The sequence below is a fragment of the Aythya marila genome (assembly GCF_965140915.1).
Source record: "Aythya marila genome assembly, chromosome: 5".
In the NCBI taxonomy this organism is placed as follows: Eukaryota; Metazoa; Chordata; class Aves; order Anseriformes; family Anatidae; genus Aythya; species Aythya marila.
The window spans coordinates 61373067-61394187 of record NC_139046.1 but is presented as its reverse complement, the minus strand read 5'-3'; the positions used below and the strand labels follow the sequence as shown (position 1 = coordinate 61394187).

The 21121-nt window shown below is 40.5% G+C and overlaps 1 protein-coding gene across 1 annotated transcript in view; it reads left to right on the top strand.

Annotated features, from left to right (window-relative positions):
• The first annotated feature begins 577 nt into the window (after positions 1-577).
• PDE3B (phosphodiesterase 3B) overlaps positions 578-21121 on the top strand; it is an 87471-nt gene continuing 66927 nt past the window's right edge. Inside the window, exon 1 of the mRNA XM_082762654.1 lies at positions 578-1729. Within this exon, the coding sequence (XP_082618780.1) occupies positions 725-1729 (1005 nt within the window). The 5' untranslated portion in view covers positions 578-724. The remainder of the gene's footprint in view (positions 1730-21121) is intronic.

The window sequence follows — 21121 nt, the reverse complement described above, 5'->3', positions numbered from 1 at the left end:
TGCCTTCTGAAGCACAAACCGCTGCTTATTTCCAACTTCTTACGTACAGAAGCGACTCTGTTCGTCACCGCGCATTGCAGGCGCTGTCAAAGCGATCACGCTGGACGGCTTCTGCTCATCGTCAGCCCTCAGGCCCGGGCCCTGCAGCTTCCTCTTCCCCCCGCGGGCTGAACGAGCCCTGCGGGCTGGCAACCAGGACTGCGAGAAGCGCAGCGAGCCCCGCTCCTCCTGCTCCCTTCCCGAGCGCTGAACGAGCCGGGACGGCCCCGGGGAGCACCAGCACCGGGACCGGCTGCTCCCTGCACGCCGCCTTCCCTTCGGGGGGTGCCTCGGGGAGCCCCCAAACTCCTCTCAGGGTGCGTGGGACCTGCCTCGGGCTCCCTCACAGCCTCCCGGAGCCGATCTCGGGCTCCTCCGCTCCGGGGCGGCCGCCCCAGGGCCTCGCCCACCCCCGTCCCCCGCCCCCCGTCCCCCGCCCCCGCCGGGCTCCGCCAGCGGCCGCTGCCGTCGGTGAGCGCTGGGAGGCGGCCGCGAGCCCCTCCCGCTGGATCCGTTTCGGGGCAGAGCGAGCGGGCGAGCGGGGCTCGTTACCTTTTCTCTCCTTCCCCGCCGCTCCCCCACCATGCTCCGGCCGCCGCCGCCGCTGCCCGCGGAGGAGACGCCGCGGCTGAGGGCGGCGCGGCCGGGCCGCCGATAGCGCGACCCGCGCCCTGCCCCGACCACCATGAGGGACGAGAGGGAAGCCCCCGCCGCTGGTCCCGGTCCCGGTGCCGGTCCCGGTGCCGGTCCCGGCGCCGTCCGAGCCCCGCAGCGCTGCCAGCAGCCGGACGGCGGCGCGGAGAGCCTGCGGAACGGCTACGTGAGGAGCTGCGCGACCCCCCTGCGGCAGGACCCCCCGAGGAGCTTCCTCTCGCTGCTGCTGCTCCCCTCCTCCTCCTCCTCCTCCTCCTCCTCCTCCTGCTGCTGCCGCCGGGCGCTGCTCAGCCTGGCCGCCCTGGCCGCCCTCGTCCTCTCGCTGCTGGCTCTGCCGGGCCGGGGCAGCGGCGGGGGGCAGCAGGACGGGGGCGGCTGGAGGAGCCCCCGGGCGCTGCACGCCTTGCTGAGCCTCTCCCGCTGCCTCAGCCCGCTCTTCAGCATCGCCTGCGCCTTCTTCTTCCTCACCTGCCACCTGGCCCGCGGCGGTGCGCCCCGCTGGTGGCTGCTGGCGCTTCCCGTGTGCTGCTACTCGGGGGACTTGGTGGCGCTGCAGTGGCTGCCGCCCCCCGCGGGGCGCCAGGAGGAGCCCCGGGCCCCCGGCGAGCCGCAGATGCTGGCGGGCCGGCTGCTGACGGTGCTGAGCTCGGTGGCGGCGCTGACCCTGCTGCAGAGCTCCCTGCAGCTCCGCCGCCGCCTCCTCGTCTTGCTCTTCTCCAGCCTGGTGTGGCTGGCGTCGCTCGGCAGCCTCCCCTCGCTGCCCCCGGCCCTCCGCCCGCTGCTGGCCGGCTGTGTGGGGGCGGTGGGCTGCCTGCTCGCCCTTTGCTGCGGTGTCCCGGCGGCCCGGAGCCGGGCACAGCAGCAGCAGCAGCAGCATCGCCAGCACCCGCGGCTCCCCAGCGGGGAGGAGAAAGTGCCTGTGATCAGACCCAGGAGGAGATCGAGCTGCGTGTCCCTCGGGGAGAGCCCGGTCAGCTACTACGGCAGCAGCAAGATGTTTCGGAGGCCCTCGCTGCCGTGCATTTCCCGGGAGCAGGTAGGTTTCCTCCGAAACCGCAGGGAGAAACTTTCCGAGGGGTGAGAGCCGCTCGCTCTGCCCGGCCTCTCAGTGGGTGCTCGCTGCTGTCAGGCGCCCGCTGAAGAAATGGAGGAAAATAGTGGTTCCTCAGCGGGGCTTCGTTTCTCAACTTGGGTTTCTGCACGGCCGCTGTGACCCTCCCTTTTGGTCTGTATGGGAGCTAAATCCTACCAATGCGTTTGCAGTAGCATACAGGGCTCGCTCGCTTTCCATGCGATCTTAAATATTAAAGCGTAGCCCCTTTTCCTTAAACAAACAAACACCTTCAGCTATCAGCTACCTTGTCTCTTTTCCAAAGCCCAGCTCCTCCACTTCTGGCAGACTTCACCAGAGAAAGAAACCACAGCTTGCTAGCTGCTCGGCACTTCACTTTCTTCCCTGCTTTCTGTCGACAAAAAGGTGCTAAAGAAAAACACAAAATCAGGTTTTGAGGGATATTTTGTACCGATGTTTAGCGGTGTTTGAGTGGCATGCGCCCTTCTGCCTTGCAGATTTCTCTCTCTGCCTCTTAGCCATCTCTTCCTCGCTCCAAGTAACTTAACATTAGGTTGGGGTTGATTGGATTTAAGCAACTACTTTTTTTTTTTTTTTTTTTTTTTTTTTTTAAACTGAAGAGAGAGCTGTTCAGTAGAGCCTGGAAAGATGCCTGCAACGTTCAGTTTTCTTGAATGGAACTCTGTTGGTTTCTCCCTCCTGGAAAACTTGTCAATGAGTCTTGTTTTTTCGCAGCGCGAAGCCCCGTGTGGGGCCGGGTTTGTTTATGTTCGGCACATTGCACGTGAAATGCAGGACTCCGAGCAGTGTGCCGGAGGGAGAACCAGCCCTGGATGGACGGGGAATGAGGGCACAGCTCGGGAGGAACGTGTGAGCCAGCAGCTCCTGCAAGGGGTGGTTGCCGCGCAGCCCCCCATCTCTCCTTGTCGTGGATAAAATTCAGGAAACTTGCTAAATGCAAGTTTCTAACCCCCCTTTATCGTGTGTGCCAGACTTGTGATCGACTGTGAAATAGGTCGGAGGAAACACGAGGTGAATCTGAGCGAGCAGGGTGGTTTTCGAGCATGTCGTGCTCCGCGTTTATGTCCCAGAGTAAGACAGCAGCAGTCGCTCTTTGCAGGAAAGGTTGAAATGCAAGTGTGCTGCAGCACGCTTCGGAAGTAATTCAATCAGTAAGTTTTTAAATTGTCCAGTGCAGACTGCGAAACGAACGATAAACATTGTAATAGCAATTAAGATACGTAGGGAGTATTGTGTTGTAACTTACTTTCTCTGCCCTGATCCCTTCTAGATAGCAAACGCTCTCTTTTTGTGTCATATAGTATAAAAAAAAAAAACTCAGAAAATGCAATAACAGCTTTCATTAACCTCTCTAGATGATAAAAGATATTTGTTCTCATCCAACTTACTAAATGCTTCCTTTGATATGTAGCTCACTTCCTAAAAAAGTGTGTGTATATTTCAAGTTGAGGCATTTATTATTCTTTAAGTAACATCATAAATGTCAACCAGAACTAAATACATGGAATTTATTGGCAGTACTTAAATCATACGTGTTCATAATAAAATGCAACTGTTTGGTAGAGTTCCAGAATTTGATATCTTCATTATCACCAGAGGTGAACAGAAACAACAAAGAGATCTAAAGTTCTTTATTTTACTAATAGTCTATTACACTTTACAATAAATATTTGTGCTTTGTTAGCCATGGTTTAAATTGGATTCACGGGTATATGTTCTATGCAGTATTTTATGAGTGGTTTTTATAAGGATAATACAGGCTAAATCCTCTGATCTCCTGTCTGACTTGGAGAGAGATCAGACATTGCAGAGCTGATAAAACGTCAACTGTTTGGGCTGGGGGTGGTGGCATGGGGTATAGCCTGTGACATTATTTGAATAAACACTGTAAGGTCTTTATATTGCTTCCTTGAAACAGAAGAAAAATACACACTTAATGCTCCTCAGAGAGTGTTTGTTTTGTGAACTTTCTTGAAAGATTCATTGCATGTTTTGCAGATGTTTATACAACGTTGCAAAGCTTCTTTTTCAATATTAATATTTTAAGATAGTGAGCTTAATGAGCATTGTTTGGAAGATCAGTGCAGTACAAGGAATGTGTGGCAAGTCAACCATGCCAAGCATACTTTGGTGAATGACAGCTGAGTAACTATTGTGATGATATTTGATGTATTTTATCCAATTATTCATGCACATTGAACCCCTGCAAGCAGGGACACACGAGAACAAAAAAGGCAGATGTAGATTTTAGTTACCCTGGGGAAAAAGAGAGAATGCTACCATTGACCTTAAGTTTCCACTTACTTGTTGATTTGAAATTATGGCTGACTCTTGTCTAGTTAAAACTATGAGAAAATAATTGTATTGGGTTGACTGTTTTTTTCTTTTTTTTCTTTTTTTTTTTTTTTCCCCCACAAATAAGCTGAAGCTAACAATTGTCAGGGGGGAGCAGGAGTGGTCAGCAGCTCCACGTATGTGCACCCAGCAGCGTGCACATGCTGGAAGCAGGTGGAGCTGTCACTATTTTCCAGGATAGAGGTGTGGGAAGAGGCCCTGTGAGCATGATGCTGCAAGTGCTTTCTAATCTGAGCAGCGTGTTTGTCATATTCAGAGTATTGCTCTCTGTACTTGAACAGCTATGGCTACTATAACACTGAAAGGTTGTTAAAACTTGTTCTTACTTTTTATAGGAATGTCCATGCTTACTTAGCCACCAAAACCTACGAATTCATGGTGCATATGTTTTTTTCTGCAGTATGTGTGGCTAGTGATGTTGGTTGGTGAGTGGGGGAGAAGTCTTGAGTGGATTCTATCTTTAAAATTTCATACGAGTATACTTAAATGCCATTACCAAATATATAAATAGAAATACACATAGAACAGAAGAAAGCAATATGACTGAAATTAAGGCTAGAAATCATGCAAGTGCAGTGTCTTTTCTGACCTCTACTATATTAACAAGAAAAGTTCATGGAAATTCATATAATTTTAGCAGTACACAGGCTTTTTGAATCCTTACTTCAGTATTCTTCGACCTAGGGAAGAATTGCTTATTAGCAGTATGATTGCTATACAATATTTTGCATAGAAAATGTTTTGATTACATGTATTAATCAAATGCTAATGTCAGCTGTACCTGCTGGTATCAAAGGGATTATCTTCATTGGCTGATGAATACTTACCACTCCGTTGCTTAATTTTATTTATTTATTTTTTTTCCTGAAAGACAAATCAGGATTGGAAATCTCAAAGGTGTTTGTCAGATCTTTCTACATAATATTCGTCTTGAAAAATCCTGTAGTAAAGCATTATTTTTCTTTAACAAGCTGGTGAACGTGTATATGAGAGGGAATAACTATATTTAGGTTTTCTAAAATGTCCATTTTTTCTTGCAAAAGAATAGGCCTTCCTAATTATGCATAAGAGACGTGTGTCCAAAGCAGCCTGCAACTAGAGCTGACTTTTTTTCCCCCCTAACTCTCTGAGTAGGTTCAAACAAATAAAGAGGCTGAGATACTTCCTTGATAAAGACATTCATGTTGCATCCTTAATCAAGGAGGAGTTGTCTTGTAATTAGGCTGCTGAATTGACCACCACCTCCTGCCAGTTTCAATTTGTGGCTATCTTGTATATTTTATGCCTTATCTTAGGAAGGTAAGGACTTAATTTTAAGAATCTAAAGTGTTTATGTAACTTGAAATTAATGCAGTAACTTGAAATTAATGCTCCTTTATGTAGACAATTCGTGTCTATTTCTTATTCTTATATTATATTTTGTCCCTAAGTATTGAGGCTATTAGCTTCCTAGTGGAGAAGCTATCCGTTGGTATGTATTTTACACTGTCTTAAAGTTATTAAATTCTGATACCGCTTGCAGCCTTAGAAACCTGAACATTTTATTATTGGTTGCACCCAATAATATGAATATAATATGAAATGGAGCTTTTTTTCATCGTACACAATTAGCCCTTTGCAACGTTCAGTAGTGGCTGCAGTGACCTCTGCCTAAAGTGCACCTGCCTGTGAGGATTTGTTTCTGTTGTTACCAGAATCTTTGTATCTTTGGGGTTTTTATCATCTGTTTTACGTGAAAAATCAACGTAGAAAGGGTGTGTTGAGCTGTGAATGTAATCAGTTTCAGTGGGAAGCAAGTGAGTGTTTGGAATATACAAAGAAAATGACTACATGGTGAAACTGACTGTCTCAGGAAGCCGTTTTTGCATCTGTATTTTTGATAAGTAAGATTATTTCTGTTTAGTTCTCTCTGGCCTTGAAAAATCTTTTGTGCTTGGTGAAATGAGAAGACTGAGTGCAATTAAGAAGACTGACTCCTATTAAGAACTCTGTTAGCTAAGTCCATTGTAAGCTGTTCTTTAGATATGCGAAACTTGATGGCAGTTTGTTTTGGGCAGAAGTAGTACACTAAAAAGGAGGGAAAGGTGTTTATAAGTTGTCGGTGTAGCAGAAGGGGTTAATTGTTTCTGCAGGTGTGACTTCCTGCAGAGAAGATGTAAAGAGAAAGGAAGGAAATCAAAGACAACTGCTGAGGAAATGATGGAGAAATTTGGAGGAAGTATTGCAGGTGGTGTATTGCAGGAGTGACCAGAGTGCAAGTAGGAAAGAAGTGGAAGGAGCTGGAAGAGAAGTTTCCAAGAAGTGAGAGAGTTTCCATCTGTTGTCAGTACAGCTTTATCAGGAGTTCATAAAATAGACTCTTCTGAAAGTGAGTGAAACTTAAGGCTTGCAGAGGGAAGTTTTATCAGTTTTACTGAAACAACAGCTTAAATATGAAACCTTGCACAGGCGTTCTGGTATTAGTGTCTCTTTTAACCTTCATTATTGGTCATATTGTATTTTCCTGTGACTGGATTAAACCCTTTTAACAGGATGGGAACTAAACTAAAGGCTAAGAAAGGCATTCTTACACTAGACTCACTGTCCCCATCCTCAGCATGATTTTTGTTCCAGTGTGGCCTGAAATTAAAGGCTTATAAACACATTCTGGATCTCTGGGTCACTGCTTTTCCTAGTTCAATTTTATAGATGCAGTTATAAACTATATTGTTTTTTCTAAAACCTTTTTTCCTAGGTACTCTTGGGTGACACCTGTTTCCCAATTCAGGAATCTTGTTCCTTCTGTCTGGCAGATTCTCATAAAGGAATTCTGAGTCACTGGGTGCTCTAAGTTACTAACGTAAGAAATACAGGTTAAGAACAGGTATTGGTGAGTTTTCTAGTACTTTTGGTTCTTCAGAACAGCTTAAATCCTTTAATGGAAATTGCTTGTACAAATAATATTCTTCAACATTTGATTAGCCTCTCAGCTGGGCTTGTAGCTTTGGAAGCTTTTGAATATGTACTAGCTTCTTGTAAGCTTTCTCTGAGGCAGGTATTGATTTCTGTATTTCCAGGACATTGTTAGTACTTAATAAAATTCCGTGTCATACATGTAGTTTAATGACATTGACTCTTTTTTAAAAAAAAAAAAAAAAAAAAAAAAAAAAAAAGTATTTGAGAAGTCTGAAGTGATTGTCTTGATTGACATCTACAACAGCCTGCATTTCATCTGGTTTGCCATCTAAACATTGTAATGTGTAAACACACAGGTTCTTTGATATCCACTCCTGCAGTTCTGTTATCCTGTACATTATCAGTCCATCAGAATTATTCTCATTGCGGAGTCTGAACTTCAATTTCAGTTCATTTAGGCTGCATTTTCGTAGATACGAGTGGTTACGGTCCCATGTGTGGGTAGCAAGGGAGGTAAACTGGTGTTAGAACCTGAAGGTGTGATGAGCACCTGGGAGAAGTTTAATTCCTACTGTGCCTGTGAAACACACTGCCCTGATGAATGGGCTCTGACTGGAAGACGTAAAGGCACGTGAGCAGTTTTCCTCTTGAGTTGCTGGACCTGTGAGATGCAGGCTTTAGTCACCCAGGGAAAGCTGAACATTGATCTGCATTATACTGCTCCCTCTGAGATGGTACATACAGAAATGCACTGAAACAGAGGTACGTCTACTGTGAGATGCTGGTTACAGCCTGGGGTAAGCAAGCGCATGCATTCATCAGTTGGGGGGCTTTGCTCTTCCCAGTGTGTCAGTATAGGATAGAGCAGTATCTTTCATATCTTAATTAGAAAACACAGCTTTGTGGTATTGACCCCACATTTGTCCTATTTTTGTCCTTTTTTTCAACCTGCTCATTTTTTTGGGGGGCAACATACCATTCATATGGGGGTTACTGAAGTGTTCTTGGAAAGCAAATTTCAAATGGAAGAAGTAGAATTACAATGAGGGAACTTCAATTGGTTATGCACATAGATGTTTATTGGCATCTTCTAGTTTTTTTTTAATTTTTATTTTTTTTAGTAATAAAAAGCTAAGCAATGTTACTTAGGATCTTTCCAATGAATTAAAGAAATGTAGCCTGTCTAGATGAAGTTAAGATGAGTGATTACCATTATGCAAATAAGAAATAACAACATTGTGCTGTTATAGCAAAGCATAGTTGAAAGTATTTTGAAGACAGCCATCTGTTCACTTATTTTATGTAGTTATAGGAAAATATTAATTAGAGTCTATCTTGGAGTTACTTGCTATTCTTTTATTCATTACGGCAGACTGCTTCCTTGCTGTGGTAATACTGGAAATCTGTTTTTTCCTTCTATTTGGAGTTTCTGGTGAACAAATTTACTTGAGAAGGTTTTGGAACAGCTGTTGTGTTAATGACCAATGTTCATGTTGGTTTTAATTTTATTTATGTCTCATGACTAGCAGCACTTCTGTTCAATGAAAAAATTTTTGAAGAAGCTTGAAAATAACAGGTTTGCACATGACTTTATGATGTCGGGGAGGAAATAAGACATGAGTAGATGAGCAGAGGCAGACACTGGCTATTGCTTTTAAGGTTAGCCGATGTTTTCAGACCCTCTGAGACAATGGTCATTGCATCAAAGACTTCTGCAAAATGTTCTGAAGAAAACAGCACTTCAGCCTGTGTGAAGGATAAAGATTTTTATTGAGAGTAAAAATCAAAACTAAGATGCTGAAGTCGAACAGTCTTGGTAAAACCAAGTAAAACTGTGTTTACATATGAAGTGTAACATTGTTAAGATTATTAAGGATAAAAAATTCAGGACAAATTAATTTGGAATTTAGTGTTGTATCTGAAAACAATAAGTTGATACCTTGTTTGAATTTGTGTTCAGGAAAGACTCATACAGCTTTGGAAAAGATGCAGACAGTGTTTCATATAATAAAGAAATGCAATTTCAGAACTAATAGCAAGTCAATATAACTTCAGTAATGCACGTATCACAGTTCTCCATGAAGGTGTCATTTTTCTAGTATGAGCCTAGCTAATGTTAAAATTTAATTGCTAAAGATTCATAAGTTTTCCATACTTGCCTTAACATTTGTTCTGTTAGGAAGCTCTCTAGAGTCTGCACAGAGCACATTAGCTTTCAAATGGAAAAGAACATGTGTTTAACAGTGTTTAAGGAATGAGATTACAGTTCTCACTTGTTAAAAATTCACAGGGTTTAATGTAATTTATAACTTCAGCTCTAGTTGTAGGTGTTAACAACCTCAAATGAATGCATTCTTAAAGCTATGTTCCTTCCTCCTACCTGATGATGGACAGGTTTGGTGTGCATTCAAAAGGTTCATCTTTTGTTTTAAATTAACTTGGCCTTGAAAGTACAAGAAAAATAATATCCCAGAAGATATAGTACATATAGTTCAATAGTAAATTGCTTACTTGCTTGTCTGTTTTCTCCGTAATTCAATTTTTCCTTACCATTCCCTGTCCTTAGCTGTTCCTAATTTTGCAATCGTTTTAATACCTCTTCTCACCAGTGTGTTCTCTTTCTGCACATTACAAGACCGATAACTTAACTTTATCCAAAATCACAGGTGTCTTTCAGCAAAGACATAAAAATGTCCTGACTGGAAATATTTTCACTTTTTTTTTTTTTTTTTTAAACCTTTCAAGCTAATTATTAGGAAAAAAAAAAAAGGCAGAACGTTTGGTAACACAATTAATTAAACAGAAAAAATAAGTATTTATTTGAATTTACAGCATTAAAATGTTTCTAGAATCCCTTACATGAATACTATATAAATGTCTATGAATGAAAAAATGACAAATAAGTAGACTGCATTTGAAAAGGCGTGTATATTTCTTTTTGATATACTCATACAGACCGTATCCTTTATCTTGATCATCTGCAGTATTGTGAAGTTCTTTTTTTTCGTTTTGTTCCTTTAGTTCTCTAAGTTACAAGCAAGGTGTTCACTCACCTGCTTCATTTTCTATAAACATAACTGCAATTCTCTTTGTGAAATGTGAGCTGTTAATATGTAGACTTCTGTAGCTGGGAGCTTATTCTTTGCTACTCAGAGAGAGTCTGTACCTCTTCAGTAGTTGCAAAGCTGGAAATAATCCTCCATTTATTTTTTTGCATAGATGGGACAGGTTTTCTAAGTTTTCTTTGGAGAGCACCAAGCATTTAACCATTTTGCTTATGGTTTGCCTCTTTCCTAGTGTAAGCAAGCAAAGAGAGCAGTATTGGATTGGGTGCTGTTGCAAGAGTAGCTACCTGACAGGTAAGGAATTGTGCCTCAGAAAATATTTACTGAACATCTTACTCTCTTCAGTTCACCTCCACTTAAAAACAAAGGCAAAGAATTAGAGGATTTGTATCCTTCAAAATTCTTACAGCTCTCAAACGGTGCAGGAAGGAAGCTTTGCCTGATCTTTTTGATACTGAAGTTCATATGTAAATTTGAGGTGTTAAATTCTGATTACAGTTTGGGTTGTAACAGGATCAGGAGGAGCAGAGAAATATTTTCTGTCTTGAGTCTTGAATTCTATTTGCCTCCACAGGGCAACCAAATTAAGCTGAACTTTTGCAGAACTTATTTTTAAAAGAGATTCTGAACTGTATTTCCAGTTTCTCAGTAATACTTCAGCTCAGCATTTCTGCTAGACTCCCAGCTGTGTCCCGGGTCTGTCTTTTTCTTCCCATCAGCTCTGCTTCGCTGTTTGAGATGTTCTGCAGTGGTATCCCTGCCGATTTCAGGAAGAGTTATAAGCTGAGAAAAGCCAGAGTCAAGAAGAACTGTGAGTTCCCTGGATCTGTCTTGTCACAGATGTCATTTGGGAGGTTATCCAGCTCAGTGGACAGAGCTGTATTTCTTCTTTTGTCACGGGCAAAGTATGGCTGGAGGCAGAGCTGGAGAAAATGTATCTGATGGTGGTACCTCCTGTAGCTTGTGGATTGTTACGAAGCATGGAACAGTTCTGCCTGTTGCAAAATGCACTGGATCATTAGTAATTGGATAGACTTCCAAGGCTATCTGAAGGCTCACAGAGGCTAACCCTCTCCGCAGGATGGCTGTGTTATACATCAATGACATAACTGAAATGGTGAGGTCACTTGGTGCCTATTCAGATATGAGCCATGCTTTGTGCCTTCTGAAAGACCTCGTCTGTGGATGTTCCTCTGGTTCTAATCCAGACAGCTAAAAACTCATTTTATCAAAGACATCCGATACAACCATTATGTTAGTTTTGTAAAAACCTTCCTGAGCCTTGAGTCCCATAACCTAAGGCCACCAAGTGCCATTAGAAATATACCTTGAAGAACTAACAGAAGAAAATTGCTATCAACAGTTCTCAGTTTGGATATGAGATTTTTCTCAGGGCTCTCTGATCTCTTGTTGAATAGGGGTGAGAATCCTTTGGATCCCAGGAACCAAACAACGCAGCAAAGTTAGTCTCCCTGGTTTCTGCTGGCTTGTTGTTTCTCCATTCAATTGAAGAAAAATGCTTATTGGTGACGAAAATGTTTCTTTCCTTGTCATATTTTTCCTTCTGCTTTCCTATCTGCTATACTGGTGCTGAGACATCAGAGCAAAGAGGAATGCAGGTGTGTGGGAAGAAACTTAGAAGTGATGCAGTGGGAAACTATACTAGTAAGGTAGAAAAGCCTGCTGGCTGAAACATCTCTGGTCAGAGCAAAATGTCACTGGGAGGCTAACAAGTAGTTAATTGCTAACTAAGCCTCAGCATTGATTATATCGTGTAAACATGGTGGCCCTTTTTGTTTCTGCTTCTCCAGATAAGTGTGCTTGCCAGTGCATGCCAGCATACCGCTCTTCAGAGCCCTATGTCAGGACAGTCAGTTGTCTGTGCACCTGGGCTTCTTGCCCTAGTGCTTTATTTTTCTAATATGGATAAATTGTGATAGGAGATGTGAGCAAGAAGGCCTCCTGAGGAACTGGAGAATCTAATGAATTTGAAAGGTCGAGATTATTTCCTGTTATTGGAAAGCCAGGACTATTTTGGAGTTCCTTTCAGAGTAGTTCTAGCTTGGTGTGAACCCGGCCTTTTTGAAAAAAAATCAATAGACAGTCACTAGCTTGGTCTCTCCTTGCACCTTGACATTTCTGATACCTAGTTCTCTTTTAGTGGTCAGGAAGCTGCTGTGACAGGTCGTTCTTGTGGCTGTCATCTGTCTGTTTCAAAATGCTTCAGGGGATTTCCCACTTAAAAATGCTTTGAGTACATCAATCAGTGAAGGCGGGAGGCTTTTTTTTTTTTTTTATCAGTAAATTTCACATGCATTTTGCCTTTATGAAGCATTGCTTACAGTTTTTAATTAAAAAAAAATGACTTGATCTTTCCTTTTTGCTTTCTTTGTGCTGCATGTTTATTCCAGAGTACAGAAAAACAGTTAAGTTTGACACCAGATAAGCACCACTGTCAGCACGCAACAGCTCTGTGCTAGAAATAGTTTGTTGCATGTTTATTTGTGCCCTGAAGTGGCCAAATTCAAATTCGCATTTAAAAATAAACCCTCAAATTATCTAAATTGTCTTGTGCAACATGTTGTCAGACAGGCCAGTGCTTGTGCTTTTTGATTAACATCTTAGATTTTATTATTTTTATTTGCTCTAGGATCTGCAGTTCCTCTGGAAGATAGCTCATTGATGATGAGGCCAATGCCCTCTGCACTTTTTGTTAAATTAAAATGCTATTTTTCTTTTCCTGTGTGTATACAGTTACCGTTTCTTTGGTACGTTTTTAAAGCATGCTCCTGACTGATATATGAATACACATCTATTTTAAGCAAATGAGAAGTAAATTTGATATTTGTATCTAACGTGTTTTTGGTGTTGTGTAAAATCAGGTAAATTCTGGAGTTAGAAAATTAAAATCAGAGGCACAAATAATTTTGATATTTTAAGTAAAATCTGCAGGTACTTAAACTTCTGTACATCTAGTTTGTAGCAGATGCTTTCAGTAGTTTTCCTGCATTTTTGTTTTAAGTGCAAGTAACAACTTTATTTTTTAAGTTTTAGATGGTTTCTTTTTCGTGTTCTCCTCCTCAATTAAAAAGAAAATGCAGCATGGACAGTTGTTGCCAAGGTGTGATACAGTTAAAAACATGTTCGTAAAAGGTTGCTGTGAGGGCTGATTTCCAGATCCGATAGGTTAGCTGTTGAGATGCTAGTTAAGGGTTAAGCTCGGCGTGTTTGGCTGGCTGCTGAGTGAAACAGGATGCAGTGACTACATTGTCAGACTGCTGGTGTGAGTGCAAACAGATGAGGAAATGCTGGATCAGGCACTTCAGCAACTTGGGCTGTAACCGAGGAAACCGCTTGCGTCATACTTGCCAGCAATTAGCTTACAGTTCTTTTCTTTTTGATAGTGTTGCAAGCTGAACTCAACTGTTACAAAGGAAAAGACTGGCTTCATCTCCAACTGTTAGGTTGCGGCTGAGGCCACGGTGCTCATAAAAATTTGCAAGCGTAACTTAGGGTAATGTGAAATTATCAAAACTCTCCAGCTCACCTCTGCAAAGAACATTGCAGTTGTGCTTGGTTCTGAAAGATGTGCAGTCATTTTTTTTCTTGTTTGTGAGAAAGTGATCGTTCCTAGCTACCAAAATGAAGTACTGTGCAAGGCTCACCGGTGCCTCTGATTATCCCCACCATTTCTAGCACTTACACTGAAGTATTCTTGTGTGTGCTGCAATGTTACATATTAAAAATTAATTTTCAAAGTAGGTGCTACCTGAGGTTTAACCTCTGAAGTAAGGGATTCTCTTCTGAAATCCTGCTTTTTCTTTGTTGATTAAAATTCAGCAACTTTTAGTGGTGTTTAAAGCAGTGGGTGCTTTGTCTCAGAAAATCAGCGTTTCTTTTGCATTTCACTTACAAACTGAACAAGTTCACAGCTACTGATTTAACACTAATGTATGTTTTTAATATGAATATTCCCTTATTGGCTAGCTATGGATAGTTTCTTTTTAGAGGAAAATCACATAGTGAGTATACTAAGCCAAGAGTGCTTGGTCACTGTCTTTACCTTTGTTGCTGTTGCTTTTTGTTACTTGAATAAACTTAGATGTTAGCAAATGACTGCTGTAGTACGTAGTTGCAGGCTGAACCTGTTAAAATGTCAAGGTTAGTACACAATACACATGTTCCTGTGTTTGTATGAAGGTTAAAAAGTTAGTATCTTTTAAACGTTTGAGCACTAGGATTTTCTTTTTTTTTTTTTTTTTTTTTTTTTTTTTGAAATAAGCTGTTCCTATTAAAAAAAAAATAAACAAAAAACGCAACTTGTTGAAAAATAACATTGGCAGATCATCAGTGAAGGCTGTGTCAGTATTTGAAGTGTAAACTCAAACCTATTTAAAAAAACAAACAAACAAACAAACTTGAATGCAAGGCACGGAAAGACTACCATGGGTATCTGTGGTTCTGTGCTTTTGCGGTAGATAAACTTGGCTGTGAGAGCCTAGCAGCCCATATTTGGGGGGGAACGGGATGGGACATTTTTCACACTGAATGCAAGTGCCATTTGTATTTAGCTGGCCGTTCGTATTGCATTCCAAATGGAGACCACAGCCTGCCTTGCCAGGGATCGCTCCTTATTCTCTCTTCTTCATTGTTATTATTTTAAAATAAATATAAGATTTGAGTGGGTGGAGGTGTTTAAAGCACTGAGATGTCATTCTAAATGAAGACCAACTGTTTCTGCTGTCCATTAAAAATCACTTGGCTGACTTCTCCAGCCTTACTAACACATGTCATTGCATGTGGTCGCTGCTTTGTATTTGCTTTATGTGGTGTGCTTTCACTTTAGCTCAACTGCAAGTTAGGAAGTTTTTCCATTGGAGTTAGTACTGGGATTTAAATCTAGATGGCTAATAAATGGTTAATGTAGGTGCTAATAAAAACAGTGTCTGGAAGTCTGAAATTTATGTGAATTTTGTCCCTAATTCTATTTATTGCTTCAATTCCTGACAGTAAAATGGAAATTACAGTGTCGACAGATCACAGTTGGTTCTGTGATTGTATGCTTTGTAACTTTGCCATTTATTTAGGTGAATGCCTGCAAATTATGCAATACATCACACATATTGGATATTGTGCCTTACCCTCGTTTAGTATTTTTGCCTCTTAAGCCTTGTCAGTCTTTTTAACTGAAGATTCTCATCCCTGTTTTTCTGCACAACTTCTAATATTCTTTAATTATATGAATTTAATCGTCATTCTAGTACTTCCTAGTTATTTTCAAAGTGCTTATATGAGCTGACAATATTCAGTTGTTGCTTCCTGAGTTTCATATTCTCAGCCAGACTGTTTGGCATACAAGCATGTTTCAAAAGATAAGCCTGCAATAACAGATGCAACAGCGGTAGGAGTAGGACACTCTTTGGTATGTAGTCTTGCAGGCCTTATAGTAAGGGACCATGTTTTTCCAGCAAAGTCTGTGAAGTTCCATATGATTCACAGGAAAATATTTGTTTTGTATATGTTGTGGTCTCCTGACTTGATAAGTCAACTCATCTCATACTGTATGTTCTGCAGCTTTTAGAACCAGACACATAGGGGGGTGCTACGAAAGAAAAGGCTAGCTTCCATCTTCTTGTGATCGTGAGGCAAGCAAATCCATAACCAGTTATTTGAAACTCTTACACTATGCAGTAGTTTGTAGAAAATCCACTGAAAATGCCAAGGAGATGGCTGCTAGTCCATTATTTCTTTATGTATGTAGCTAAAATGGCTAGCTGTCAGATCACCTAGAGTAGAGAGTTCTGTGTGTCAGGAATATTGTCCTGCTTTTCAGAGCAATACAAAGGGGTTTTTCTTCATTTTGTTTTCTGATACAACAGTTATGTTCTTAAATGATCATTAGAATCACCTAAGATTATTATTATTTTAATATTGTTATTCCCATTGTCTAATTTGAATAGATTTCTTTCAGGCCTTTTTGTTTTCAATCCATCTGTGCCAGTTACACAGCCTTGTCTCAATGCAGTGATGTAGAACTACTACTCTTCATCAGCTCCTTTTTCCCAATTTCCCAATGTTAAAATATCCTTGCTTCCTCTGAATAGGAAGTTTCTCTGCAGCTCCACCCCTAGGAAATCCCAAATTCATTGTGCATTAAACCTGTTAGTGGCCTACTTTTTTTTCTTTTTCCTTAGGGGGAAATAAAGGCGAACATGTCTTTGGCATCTCTGGGAAAAAAAAAAAATTAAAATCCTGGCATGTCACAAGATTTCCTTTCCTATTTTGTGATTTTCAACGTTTATTTATTGTCTGTGTCCAAGTAACTCTTTCCCAATTTCTTCAGTGTCAGGCTTCACCTCAATCTGTTTTGTATCCACGTAGAATTTGAGTCCTTAATTCACCAATATAACTTATCAGTTGACTAAAATGCTGTGGATCAAGGAGCTTGTTTCTCATTCTTGTTGCCTTAGATGACAGTTGCAGGTGGTCTTTCTCAGATTTCATATCCCACCAATCTTTTCCTGGGATACTAATTTTATTTAAATAAATAAACAAACCTGATTTAAAATGATGTTCTTGGTGTACAGCAGCTATTTAGAGGAAATGTTTACTAAGGATGTACTTTGGAGGCAGGGATATCAATGGCTTTTAAAGACAGGTAATATCACTAACTGTCCCATACCTTTTGCATTTGTCTCTGTTATCTCCTTTCAGCAAGCCTTCTTCATTGTTTTTTTCACACTTTGATTTTATTTTTTTTATTTCCCTTTGCCTCTTTTCTGCTGATAACACCACCAGCAGAATTAACTAAACTGTAAGGTTCAACAGCAGCTTGTTGTCTGGGAGGTACAATTGCAGTGCAAGTTGTAACCAAAATCTTGAGCTCTGGTGTTAGAACATCTTAATCATATATGTATATACATATATTATGCTAAGAACTACATTAAATTGATATAAATCTTTACATAGCCGTTAAATATATATATATATACACACACACACGCCTTTAGACGTATCCTTTCTAATCTGAACATCCCTACTCAACTGTTGCAATTGCCTGAGTGCTTCCTAGTGATTCCACTGCTGGGAGTGCTCCTTCCCAGCACTGTCTGCTTATTCCTGCCCTGGCCCCATCCCCCTCCGTGCTGACACAAGCATTCATGAGACTACGCAGTGAACTAAATTGGGGAACTAATCCATGTTAAAACTAATCAGTTCTTTTTGTAGTTCCTTGCCATGTGTCTGCGTGAATGCTTTTGCTGCATAAGGAGGGAGTGACACGGGTTGGGAACGAGCAGCTGGGGGAGGGCAGGGCTGCTCCTTTATTGTGGCGATGCCAAGTCATGCTGATTTAAGGCAACTAATGGCAATGCAGTGTAAAGAATGGATGTGTTAGAACTTCCCACCAAATAATTCAAAATAGCATCCTCTCACCCCCAAAAACTTCTGTGTGTTTTCTGTGTCTTGATTGAACTCCATGTTTTGCATTTTTTCTGCTTGAAGTGAAAGGAACAGGAAGCTTCAGTATTGGAGAGCTGGAATATGCCTAACAGGTACCTAAAATATAAGATATTAAGCAACTGCTCTCATGTGTGGTACCAGGTTTGCCATATATAAAATATACATGAAGTCCCTGAATAGGAAGGTGTAATTTAGGTATCTAAGTAGCCTTGTATTTGAAGTGAGGCAGAGGGTTCATTTGGAAAACAATTTAGGATTGTGTGGTAACAGACAAACATACCACATTCGCAGGTGAGAACAGAACTAATTGGTAAAGGACGCATGTGAAACCAGATTCCGTCTCATACCTGGGTATTTGGCTCTCATTTATAACAGTGTTTTAATGTTAAGTTTATGTGAAAAGCCTTTGTTATTTTCAGAGTGAAGTAAAATAACATAAAACTGTCAAAGCACGATTTTGGGTCACCTTATGAGTCTTGTACTCAGCAATTCATCGTGCTTCCATCTACAGGGCTAAATATGTAATATGGTAATGGAAAAAGGCTATTATCTTAGAATGTAGAAGTCCTGTCATGCTGAGTCAGGAAGTATGGCTCTCCCTCTTTGATGCTCTTAGGTGCTTTGATAATTTTTCTGCCTGCTTTTGTGAGTACTTTAAGTTTCAAATAAAGTAAATTGCTACAGTAAGAAAGTTTCAGTCTGGCTCTTTGCAGTAACCTTCCTTGGCTCTTACTTCTCATGTTGCCAAAAATTGACAATTATGACAGCAAGAAAAGGGAAATTGTGATTAAAATAACCATTTCTTATCATTAGTTCAAGCTCAAACTGAACTTCATGGGGCAAACAGGTCCCATAACTTCATTCCTGCCAGCTTCAGAGATCTATCAGGTTTATAATTTTGTGTAATACAGAATTGTGCAGTCCACTCGTGTCACTGATTATTTTCATAATAACTCAGTCTGTTATTTTAATGTTATAGAGATCTTTGCTTATATGTTCTTTTCCACCATCCCAGTAAAATCACCCAAGTGAAAGGCATTAGCCATTGCCCTCAGTATTCATAGCTGGAGGGCTTAGGGATGGAGAAATGGAAGCAGGTGCACCACACTTCTGACTTCAGCTTTTGAATAATTAATCTGTTGGGGAGTATACGCAAATGGCTTCAGTTAGCTACTTCTGTTGTGATGTTTTGGAGGTTGTTTTCTACCTCGCGCTCGAGGTTTGTGTTCAAAGAGAAACTCTCGTGAAAGTACTTGCGCTCCTGCCACTTGGAAAAATTTTAGTTCTACATCTTTATGAAATCCAAAACAGCAGATCTTTCAATGTGCAACTAATAATGTTTTTCTAATACAAGGACAGTGTCGTCTGATCACCTAATTGAGGTGTTGGTCTGTCGTGTTCTCCCTCCCTCCCCCCCAAATACTAAAGAAGATAAAGTAGACATTTGCATTTAAATTCACATTTTTTAAACCCAAAGCATCAACAACATTATTGATTGTATCAATGCTTGTCAAAGATTAGACCCAGAAGTGAGAGGAAACAGAAAGAAACAATAAACTTTAATCATATAAAGGAGAAATGTAACTATAACCAAAAGAAGCATAAAGCTTAAAAGTGAACTAAATCAAAACTTGATTAAATACAACAATACTTTATGTTGAAAGAACAGGCTAAAGCCTGATCAGCCTGATGATTCTTTATATTTTTTGATTTTCCATGCCAATTATTCCTAGCCAGAAGGTGGAGTTAGAACACTTTTTTGATTAGGTAAAAATAAGGATTTTGCAGTTCTTAGTGCTTTATCTATTTTGTGAGCAACAGTACAAGACAATCTGTTCTGAACAATGTTGTGTGAAGTATGCAGTGTCCAGGTTCTTCTGTCACCGGAATTCCCTGAATGTGGTCTGTAAGATTTTTTTAAATAGTATGGCCAGCTGGCAGAAATATGCTGGACTTAGAAGCAAAGGCTTCTAAACTGAAAACATTATTAGAAAAATATTGCAAGTAATAGTTGAGAGAAAACATTCAGGGAGTGAGAGTTGGGCAACGACTTCTGAAGAGTGTTAAGAGTGTCCCTTAGCAGTCAGACATTATAATGACTACACAAAAGGATAACGGCCCTACACCATTTTAAGAAAAGGGGTACAGTTTGAGATAGTTTCATAAAATCTTTATCTAATGCTGCTAACAGTACAAATGAGACAATTTACAGCATACTGTGAAACCTGCTGAGGAAATTGGGTGGATGTTTTGCATTGAATTATATTCTGCCATTAATCTTTTTTGACTAATTGAACATTTGGAAAAGGAGCCTATAATGCTCAGGTATTTTGCCAATGCTCCTTTTTGTGTCTGATGAGCTGTCAGAAGCTGTAAGTTTTGTGAAATTTAGTCGATGTTTTCTGCAATTGGTCAATGCTGACAGGGATCCAAACCAAGGTCAAACAAGGTAATTTTAATCTGATTTCCCTGCCTTGTTTTCTAGCCTGCACCATCTGGGAGTCTCCACTGAAAAAACTCTTTTCCCCTGTATGTTAATGTCTTTGTTCTCCATGCAAATGTACTGTGTGTTGATTTGATTAATTCATTAGTCCCGTGTGGGTTGAGGAAAATTCAGGATTACTGAATTCAGGATGATCTTTTATATATAGATCAGAAACATCAAACAGAAGCAATTCCAGAGTCTCTTATGTATTTTATTGTATTGGTATTGAATACAGCTTGATTGACAATAAAGTTACAGAGGGTTATAGATTGTGTTGCTAAACAAAAACCTCACCCACAAGCTGTAATGGATTTGTATTTATTAGACTTGATTGTATAAAATGTAACTTTGCTGTGCAAGTGTCCTGAGAAAAGAAAGAGTACAGGGTTCTTATTTCACCAAAACGCTTAAAGATAGCATTCCTGGTAGATAATATTTTGTCAGAAAAAATATAAATATTCAAAATGTTTTAAATTTTCAATAGGGAAACTAGGAATATTGAGATTATCGTGAATACTGTGTATTGAGTGGATGTGGATTTTTTTTCCACTTTATAACTTTTTTTTTTTTTAAAGATGTATAGCTTTTTGGTTTTATTTGATTGAAAGATTACTGCATTGTGCTAGGTACTCAGTAATGACTCTTTTTTCAAGTAAATCCATGTACCCTTAATTCTAAAATTTATAGATGTTAGACACTTTTTTACTTTTATTAAAACATTTTGCTTTTCCCACTCAGTTTTCAAATCTGTATGTTTAATGACTAACCTGGTATGGTGTACCTAAATACAGTAAAATGTCCCATATGTTCACACTGAAGTCTCATAACTTCAAAACAGCTACACAACCTTTTTATATTAGGAAAACTATTGTCAGTCAAAACAATTGTCCAAAATTTTTGAAAGGGACAGTTTATCCTCCTAAAGTGCATGTTTTTTTTTTTTTTGTCTTTAGAAACATGTTGCTTAGTATTCTGACTAGTTTCAACATCTGCATAAACTGTACAGTGTGCTTCTTTCTTTAAGCATCAATAATCCTTTTTAATAGCCATTTATACACACTGAGAAACTTAATT